Genomic DNA, 10,646 nt, shown 5'->3' on the forward strand with positions numbered 1-10,646 from the left:
CGGACCAAGTAGCCAAGGGCGCTGCTTACCACAGGACCACTTGCCTGCTAACGTTACCCCCTCCCCCGCTGTGCTGAGCGAGCCGCCAAAGTATACAGATGAAGACCTCCTTACCGCACAAAAGCTGGGCGGAATCAGTAACCCCGAGGGATGGGTGCAACTCCAGGATGGTAGGCTCTTCCTCCCACAGACTTTGGGGTGGCAACTTCTAAGCCAACTCCACAAAGGAACTCATTTGTGAAAAACAAAACTGACTGAACTTATACGGAAGGAATTCTTCCTTCCCCGTCTAGATCAGCTGGCACAGGAACTTATTCAAGGCTGTGTGCTCTGCCAACAAACCAACAGTGCTAAGGTCAGGGTATCCAACCAAGGAGTCCGGGACCGGGCATTAACCCCTGGAAGACATTGGGAAATAGATTTCACAGAGGTAAAGCCTGGACAGTATGGGTACAGGTACCTGCTGGTGCTAGTGGACACTTTTTCGGGATGGGTAGAGGCATTTCCCACTAAAGCTGAGACCACCTCAGTTACTGTCAAGAAAGTTTTAAACGACATCATCCCGAGATATGGCCTACCCATATCAATAGGGTCAGGCAATGGACCAGCCTTTATTTCAAAGCTCATAGAAGGTATAGCAAAGGCACTGGGGATAAACTGGAATTTACACTGTGCATATTATCCCCAGAGCTCAGGTCAAGTAGAAAGAATGAATCGGACACTTAAGGAGACCTTAACTAAATTAACTCTGGAGACCGGCAAGGAGTGGGTGACCCTCCTTTCCTATGCCCTCCTAAGGGCTAGGTGTACCCCCTATATTAAAGGCCTAACCCCCTTTGAAATCCTCTTTGGACGGCCTCCGCCATTACTCCCAAAAATTGGAATAGAAAATGTGGCAGAATTATCTAACCATAACTTACTTCAGTCACTACAGGCACTCCAAAAGGTTCAATGGGCTGTGACAGAAACCATGCAGGCGGCCCTCCAGAAGCCAGCTCCAGAAATCCCTCACCCATTCCAACCCAGTGATCAAGTTTAGGTGAAATGGCATAAAACCGAGGCTCCTGCCCTCAAGTGGAAAGGCCCTCACGTGGTGATCCTGACAACACCAACTGCTGTTAAAGTCAGTGGCGTTCATCCTTGGATTCATCACTCGCAGGTGAAAGCGGCCACTGACACGTACATGGAGACATGGAAAATTTTCAAACCGGCCACCGAGGAGGACCTGTTAAAGATAAGACTCTTGCGAGTCCCAAAATCCTAGTCTTACTCCTCGTGGGGCTCCCCCTAAGCCAGGCCTATCACTTGCGGTATTACTATGCCCCGGGAAACTACTCCTGGGTCTTAATGGACACAGTCACAGGGACTGTAATCTCTACCTACTATGGGGATAGACAGCCAGTTTTTGACTTTGACCTTTGTAGGTTATGGCCCAGTCTATCCCTGATCCCCAAAGGACGGGGAAGCCACAGCCCAGAATTTCTGGGGTGCAGGTATAGCAACATAGAAAACGAAAAGCAGCTTGCTAAAGTATGTTTCTATACTTGCCCAGCTGCTGGCCCTACCCACTGCCACAAGCCCCAGCAGTTTCACTGTGCTGCCTGGGGCTGCAAAACCATTGCTCCTTGGAAAGGCAACAAAGACCCATACATATCTCTCAACAGGAAACCAACTACCTCCCCTTGTAACCAACCTAAAACCTGCAGTCCCCTAAAGCTCACAGTTGTTCATTGGGACGCCTTTAGTATTCAAAAGGTATGGGAACTAGGTAAAACATGGGGACAGAATATATGTATCAGGACTAGACCCTGGAATGTCATTTACTATTCAAAGGAAGCCTGTCCCCCGCGCCCTCAACCCAGTCGGCCCCATCTGTAATATCATTCTCCGGGTACCTGAACCTTCTAACCCCATTGTTGTAACCACTCCTTCTGCCGCCCTTTCCATGCAAGAAACCCCTGTGTCTTCTCTACCACCCTAAAATCAGTTTCTTCCTGTGCTGTCGGCAGTTTACTGACTTGGTAATGCCACTCGCCCCGACTTAGTGAAAGACTGCTGGCTATGCCTGGATCCCCACCCCCATATTTCATGGGAATCGAAGCCGTCTCCCCCGTAGGGAACACCGAGAGGGATATACAAATCCTCAATCTAACTGAGGTCCAGTCTCAAAAGCTATGTCCCTGGGGTACCCACCCAACTCTAACTCTGGGAGATCTTCAAGGAAAGGGAACTTGTCTCCATTCACCGCAGTTCCCATTAAACAAATAGTTTCCCCCTCCAGGCGTCCTGCGATGCCACCACCCGAGTTAATGCTGTGGATCTCCCAAGCAGTAAGAGCCCTCAGTTAGCTGTAGCTCCCCCCACCACTTGGTTCGCCTGTACACGGGGTATTACCCCATGTGTCGCTCTGCAACAACTATGGGCCACCTCAGAGCTCTGTATTCTCGTGCACATTTTGCCCCAAGTATACATATATGAGGGAGCAGAGGGAAGGGAGCATCTCCAGCTCCCAGGCTTTGCATGGGCAAAACGCGCCGTTCCCCTATTAGTGCCTCTTCTTGTAAGTCTAGGGGTTGCGGGGACTGCTGCCCTGGGCACAGTCTCCTTGGTTGTGGGGGACCAGAATCTCAAACAACTAAGCACTCAGGTCAATGCACATTTAAGTCTATTAGAATCTAGTATATCCAGCTGGAAGAGCAGGTGAACTCCCTGGCTGAAGTGGTGCTCCAGAATAAAAGGGGCTTAGACCTCCTCTTCATGAAACAAGGGGGACTGTGCATGGCCTTGGGAGAAGCTTGTTGCTTCTACGCCAACAAGTCAGGGATAATACAAGAAACCTTCACTCAAGTAAGGAAAACATCAAACAGCGAGAGTTACAAAATCAGGCCTCAGAAAACTGGTATCAATCTCTCTTCTCCTGGTCCCCCTGGCTTACTACCCTAATTTTGGCAGTAGCCGGGCCTCTCCTCCTTCTCTTAATAGATATTACTGTAGGGACCTGCATTATCTTCCTTACCTGCATAAAAAATAGCATGCCTGTAAAAATGATGGTTCTCAGGTCCCACTATACTCCTTTGTCTGAGGAGTCAATGATTTGACTCCTGGCACAACAAACGGGGGGAATGTAAGAAGGAACAAAAAGAACAAAGAAAGAAGTGTAAGGGGAAAAAGCAGGAATAGCTCTAACCTTGAGGTAGACATTACTCCTTTCCTGGAAACTTTCTCTGCAGACATTATGCAATTGATTGTACCCTTATCTGCTGCACCTGCATAACCAGATACATCTGCTTCTGTAAACTTGCTTGCTTCAGAATGTTGCGATAAGAGCCCTGGGAAGTCCCAAGTTCTATCTTTAGCCTGCCAGGATGTAAATCTAACTACATAAGACAGCCCTGTGTTGCAGCTCAGGGCCCTTGCTCGGAACTAGTTTCCTGCAAGCGGCTGCTGGCCAGCAAGAGCCTTGACTAATAAACCTCTCCTTTGCTATGTGAATCGCTGGGCTGTCATTTAATCACTCAGACCCTACTTCAGAACAAGTCGCATGACTTACTCCCTTCCTCAGTGACTTAAATTAAGAAGTGGAAAATGTGGATCTTGATTGTCTTGACCCTGTTTCCAAAGGTAATTTGAAAGCTGCCCAGGATGAGCGTTCTTAAGGAATGGCTAACAGGGAGGAACTGCATCCTGAAAGTAAAGGGAGGGGCAGATTCTTGGGCAAGTTCCCAGTGTCATTCATAGCTGGTCTGTCCGTTGCTGTAGTGGAGAAGCCTGAGAGAGCACTGTCTGCATTCAAAGGCTCAGGACTGGGAGACACCAGCAAGAGATTTGATAAAGTCTCTTACAGGGCAGATGGTGAACTACAGGGAGCAATGTCATGGGAGAGGATAAAGGTTATCATTGTCCTCACTATCACCATCATTACCAAAATGGCAGCTGATCACTTTTTGGGAGCGTATGATTTTGCTCAAAACAATTCTAAAAGATTGACAATTTGAAACAATGCTTTGAGGAAAGGACTACTGTTATCCCTTTTTGCAGATAAAGAAATTAAGGCCGAGAGGCTGAGTAGCAGCCATTCAAGGTCATGAAACTGGTAGGCAGAAAAGCTGGTGTTCCTGTGCTAAGCCCAGGTTCCAAGTTAGAAAACATAAACTCCCACAGTACCAGGCAAGACACTGATGTCCATCTAAGAGGAAGCCTCCGGAGGCATAGCCCCAGCATTCTCCACTCAGCTCTGTCCTGAAGTTTTTTACGTTACACAAAACTTAAAAGATTGCTTACAAAATCAAGGGTGATGTGGAAGTTGGAGGAACAGCTAAGACTTTTTGATGACAGATTGAGGATTCAAAAATATCTCAATAGACCGAAATGATGAGTTAAAAATAACACTGAATTTAATGGCTAAACGTGAAATCTTGAATTTATATTTTAAAAAATCACCACAAATACAGCACAGAGAAGAGAATGCTTACTTCATCCAGCACCCCTTTCTGTATTTCTTTGCCTCCTACAGCCGCCAGGGCCAAGTCTCGCAGTGCTTACCTCTTTATCACCTTCTGACCCATCTCTATCTCTCCACTTCCCTTGCCAGTCCCCCAGTTTAGGTACTCTCTCCCTCTACCCCCATACTCTTATGCAGAACTCAGGAAAGTCTCCCTAAAGCAAGGCCTGCAGCTGGTGCTTCCTGCTTCCACATGCTCAGTGGCTCCTCATGCCTAATTGAAAAAGGCCAAGTTCTTTAGGTCCGACATTCGGGATCCTCCAGACGGCCCTGGTTCTCCTTTCCAAAACCCATTCATCGCGTGTTCTTGCTCAGGCACCTTCCTCCTTCCTTAAGCCTGTCTAAGTCCTCCCATTCTTCAAAACCCAGTTCATACCCTTCACCAAGCCTCTCCTGTCTTCCTGAGTCATTTCTTCCTCCTGTAACTTTATCGGTCTTGCCATATTTTCTGCACAAATTAATGCTGTGGACACACACCTTCCATTTCTTTGTCTCACGTTTCCCTTCTATACTTCACCAAGAACATAAGCTCATTAAAGGCAGACTCTGATTCACTTCTTTATCCCTGACACTCACACAGTGTCTTGGTAGATACTCAGTATATATCTGACAGCTGCAGAGCTAGGACATAACAGCACTGTGTACAGCACTGGGTCTTACACGAGGATTTGATGGTTTTTCTGGAATACCCAGAGCATGCTGGAACACAAGGCACAGCGTGTACTGCTTTTTAAGATGGACACTGCTGGCTGATGGGCAATGGGGACCCAGGACATGCCGGAGATAGGAAAGGGACTAAGGGAAGAGAAATACAGACTAAGGGACCATGATGTCTATTTTCACATGTTCGAAGGGCTTGTCTGTAAGGATGAAACTGATTTGGAATCACACCAGGAAAAGAACTATCTCCGGTGTACAGGAGAGGAGTGCTCCCCACACGAGAGTGCTTTTAGGTGAGAGTTGTCCAACAGCGGCCAGCCTGCTCTGCAAATGCAGGGGCTTCCAGTCACTGGACGTGTTGGGACAGGATCATAAACAATGAAAAAAAGTCTACTCATGACAAAGGCCCAAGCCACAAGAACCCAAACATTTCCTTCTAAATAACAAGAACAACAATCCTATACAAATGGTCACCAGTGGGGTTTAGATCTGGAGACAGCTTTGCCTGGTCTGGTTATGTAACACCTCCCTAATAATTCATATTTGCCAACATTGTTACTTGTGGGAAATGAGAGTACCCATAATCAGATACACAGAAGAAAAAGAGGGAATGCCCTGCTTTTTAAAAGAAGCTTTACATTTAATAGAAGCTAAACATGAAAGAAAGTAAATTTAAAATGTAATATTATTAAAATGCAAGTAATTTTTTTTTTTTTTGAGTTGGAGTCTCACTCTGTCGTCCAGGCTGGAGTGCAGTGGCCGCTCCCGGTCACCGCAACCTCGACTTGCTGGGCTCCAGCGATCCTTCCGCCTCAGCCTTCCAAGTAGCTGGAACTACAGGCGTGTGCTACCACGCCTGGCTAATTTTTGATTTATTGTAGAGATGAGGTCTCGCCAAGTTGCCCAGGCAGGTCTCGAACCCGCAGGCTCAGGCAATCCACTCACCTCAGTCTCCCAAAGTGCGGGATTACAGGCTGAGCCACCGAGCCCAGCTAAAATCCAAGTATTTTTAAATTTAAAATATGTCATTCAGTTCGCATTTGGTAGATGAGACATCATTACAACCACTTTGGAGTTTGGTTTTGTAAAACTGAAAATACACCAGAATCCCAGTCTCTGGTGACTAACCTGGACCAGTGGCTTTCATCATTGCTATCTGTGTATCTCTTCCAATGGTCCTGAAAAATTATATTCTTCTTCCCTTGTAGAGTTGACATGTAATGGTTTCAGTATGAGTTTAAATAGTTGCAAGATACATAATTTTTGGCATATCTTAAAGACTGCCACTTTAAAATCACTATTTAAAATGGCAACACACAGAGGCAAATATTACAGGACCTCACTTACATGGGGCATCTAAAAGAGTCAAAGTCATAGAAGCAGAGTTGAACAGGGTCATCCCAGGCTGGAGTGAGGTCGGAGCTGAAAGATGCTGCTAGAAGGGCAGTTAGACGGGGCAAGCTTCCTGGAGGCCTGTTGCACATGACGGTGACTGTGTTAACGTGGTATATGTACATTTCAACCACACACAGAGACAAGCGAGTGCAATAAGGGGTATACTAGTCAGCTTGATTGGGTCATCTCATAATGTATTCAAATATCGAAGCATCACACTTACCCAGAATATACACAGCTATTATTTGCAACTAGAAATTAACAGGCATGTATCCAGTGGAATCTCAGTCACAGGAGTGTGATGTCTTCCATTAGACACTTGAAATAGATACGAACAAGCTCTTCTCTAACAGGGACATTTTTTTTTTTAACTTTATCTCTTTCAATTATTTCATTTGCTCACTTATTCTTATCCTAAAAATATATTTTTAATACTTAAAATTAATTTATTATTGCAGTTTTTTGCAAAAAGTTATTTGTACAAATTAAAATCCAAACAATTTAAGTTTTCTGTTACAAGACTAAAATTTACATTTCTTTTGTTTGAATTACCATTATTAATTATTATTTAGTACCCAACTGATTGACATAATTATTAATTATATGTATGATTTCAACTTAATTTTAACAAATAACATTTTTTAAAATCAGTCTCACTTTGTTGCCCAGGCTAATGTGCAGTGGCACAATCATGGCTTACCGCGACCTCAACCTCCTGGTCTCAGGAGATCCTTCTGCCTCAGCCTCCCACGTAGCTGGGACTACAGGCACATATCACCACACCCAGCTAACTTTTCAATTTTTTTGGAGATGGGATTTCCCTGTTACCCAGGCTGGTCTTGAATTCCTGGGCTCAAGCAATCTTCCCACCTCCCAAAGTGCTGGGACTAAAGGCCAGCCATACATAATTTTTGAATAAAAAAGGAAAAGTATTATGGGGAGTGCACTCAGTGAGACGGTTGGGCTTCTCTTCCTTCATTGGTCCACGTGACTATGGATGATGACCACCTGCTGTTGGAAGGAGGGAGGTGGGCGCTAACCTGTGCAGCATTCCTACACTGTTCCCTGCACGCTCCTGAGGATTGTTTATCTTCTACACAGTGTCTACGTTTCCAGTTTTACATTTTAGGACTCCTTGTTGGTTGATCTTACTCTCTCTGTTCAACACAATCTCCTACTGCCTTCTCCGAGGAACTCTTTCCTGGCCAACCTTCCTCCATGAGTGCTTCCCCTATACCCCTGCAATGCCGGTATTCATTCTTTCCACCTCCATATACTTCATCAGTCCAACACCTATCTTGCCTGGGAGATCCATTCTCACTACCACGACACACTTCCTCTCTATCTCTCTTGTTTTATTCCTCTGCCCTTAAAGACTGTGTTGTACAAGCAGCACCTGACTATGTACTGTACTCTACCTATCTATTCTTAATTGTATATCACATGTAATTTTGTATTTTATTATATATGCTTTTTTCCCCTGTTTCATGTCCTGTCAACCAGACCATAATTTGTTACTATTATTAGCTTTCTATGAGAAGTGTTACAATCTTTTCCACAAGATCAGAGAGATATTTTAGCCCAGAGAAAGAAACCAGAGGGATAATGAATGGTGTTCAAGTTCATAACAGTGGTTTTTCATTTCAACCGATGCTGAAAACAAGTACATCTGTCCCCCTGTGACAGTAGGAAAGCTAGACATCAGATGTCAGGAGGAGCGCATTTGTAAGAATTAAACATACCTACCATAACAGATTATTAAGCATTTCAACTTGCTTTACTTCAAGGGCCTTTCAACCATGGAATGGACTAATCGAGACCTCGAATTTCCTTGAGGAAGACACTCTTACGGTTCTAGGTTTTCATGAAAATGCAGGCTGACCCCTCACCCCGGCCCCCCAGGGCAGCCCTCAGCGGCTCTAGCCTTCGTCCGCCCTCCGTGCCTTTCCCTCCCTCCATTGGTCTGACCACATGGGGGTGCAGGCGACTATGTCTGGAGCACACGCTCCCCTCAGGCTCCTGGACAAGCTCAGGGAAGATCCCTGTATCCTTTTCTTTTTTTTTTGAGTTGGAGTCTTACTCCATCGCCTAGGCTGGAGTACAGTGGCACGTTCATGGCCACCGCAGCCTCGACCTGCTGGGCTCCAGGGATCTTTCTGCCTCAGCCTTCCAAGTAGCCGGAACTACAGGCGCGCACTACCATACCCAGCTAATTTTTGATTTATTGTAGAGACAAGGTCTTGCCAAGTTGCCCGGGTTAATCTCGAACCCGCAGGCTCAGGCAATTCACTCGCCTCGGCCTCCCAAAATGCTGGGATTACATGCTGAGCCATCAACCCATCCTGTATCCTTTTCTGTAGTGGCAGAAGCTAGGCTGTGAAGGCACAACTGTCAGAGTCCAAGAGACTGCGCCCAGCCCCAGATATCCTACCTGTAGGCTGCTGCACAGGTGTCCTTGTACTCCTGGAGCTTCCCGCACACCATGCCGAGGAACTGGTCCGAGTAGGCGCTCAGGTCATGCATCAGGTCCATGAGGTCTTGCACTGTCTTCTCCACAATGATGGTGCTCTGAAAACAGGCAGCAAAAGAGACACGGAGACTCATGAGACTCTGCACTTGGGTTGTGTGCGGGGTCAGGAAGACAACCAAATACCTGCCATACTTGAAGGCGCTTGGGCCTTAAGGCCCTTGGGGGTGTGGCAGTTAGAAATAAGGACTAAAACCAACACCAAAATGAGTATCCCGCACAGTGCTGGTCTCTCAAAGACTTGAGAGAGTGCTTTCTGGAGAAGGACACAGGACAGGAATTTTCAAATGGAATACGTGGAATTCTGGGCATCCACAAGACAGCTCCGTGGCTGCTACGAGAGAAAATGCCTAGTCAGCTGTAGCCTGATTTATCACCTTCAGGGCTCTTTGAGATGAGGGACCCATGACAGGCAGCACAAAGAAAAAGCCTTCCGTGGTTTATTTTAAAAGTTTCGAGACCATTAATCTATTAAGAACAACAACTAACATTTGTATTGTTTTACAGTTTGTAGAATGTTTCCACATACACAGCATGTGCTACCTCACTTGAGGCTCACATGATAATCATGAGAATCATGTTCATGTATAGGGTTCTTACAAGTGCAAGGTTCAATGCTAAGCACTTTGCATACTTTATTGCACTTAATCTTCTCAACACCCCTCCCTGTCAGGCAGATCCTATACTCTTTGCAGGCTGAAGACACGACATAGGCTTAGAGAAACAGGAAACGAGGTGGGCTCAGAGCCACTCTAGCTCTCCCACCAGAGCCTGGCCATCTCTCCTGAGATCAGCATCTCACATTCTTTTGTCACCACGGTAGAAGCAGGGTCTAACACACCCAGACATGCTTTAAAACCTAATTAAAGAAATGTTCGAAAGGAAAGATAATGAGCCCATCTTAAAGTTGGAGACTGACAGTGCTGTGCCACAAATCAGTGTTGTATCTGAAAAGAGGTATATTCAGTTGCCAATCTCTGATTAAGAGAAGACTGGGTTGTTTAAACCATGCCTCTTTCAAAAGAAGCAGAATGACACTGGAGTAAATATTAATCACAGGATTAGTAGCTTGGAATCCTTTGGTCAATAACTGGTTTGTTATTGACCAAAACAATATGTATTTATATAAAATGACATAGGCTTTGACATAAAAGTAAACTTAAAAAATGTTTTCCAGTCTGGCAGTAAACTATGGAAGAATCAAAGGCATTTTATGAAGCTTAAACACAGACTATTGGATACAGGGTTTTGGCTAATTTTTTTTTTCTTAAAAAAAAAAAAGAGCTGGGCTCTCGGTGGCTCAGCCTATAATCCCGCGCCTTTGGGAGGCTGAGGAGAGTGGATCGCCTGAGCCCACGGGTTCGAGACCTGCCTGGGCAGCGAGACCTCATCTCTACAATAAATCAAAAAATCAGCCGGGTGTGGTAGCGCGCACCTGTAGTTCCAGCTACTTGGAAGGCTGAGGCGGAAGGATCACTGGAGCCCAGCAGGTCGAGGTTGCAGTGGCCGGGAGCAGCCACTACACTCCAGTCAGGGCAACAGAGTGAGACTCCAACTCAAAAA

The 10,646-nt window shown here is 45.8% G+C and overlaps 1 protein-coding gene across 1 annotated transcript in view; it reads right to left on the reverse strand.

The window, feature by feature from the left end:
• Positions 1 to 10,646, reverse strand: part of LOC103257640 (exocyst complex component 4) — a 230,683-nt gene that overhangs the window by 145,062 nt on the left and 74,975 nt on the right. The window contains exon 2 of the mRNA XM_008055332.2: positions 8,988 to 9,124. Within this exon, the coding sequence (XP_008053523.2) occupies positions 8,988 to 9,124 (137 nt within the window). The remainder of the gene's footprint in view (positions 1 to 8,987; positions 9,125 to 10,646) is intronic.

Source organism: Carlito syrichta, unplaced genomic scaffold (assembly GCF_000164805.1).
Source record: "Carlito syrichta isolate Samal-C Ts95f unplaced genomic scaffold, Tarsius_syrichta-2.0.1 Scaffold301825, whole genome shotgun sequence".
NCBI lineage: Eukaryota > Metazoa > Chordata > Mammalia > Primates > Tarsiidae > Carlito > Carlito syrichta.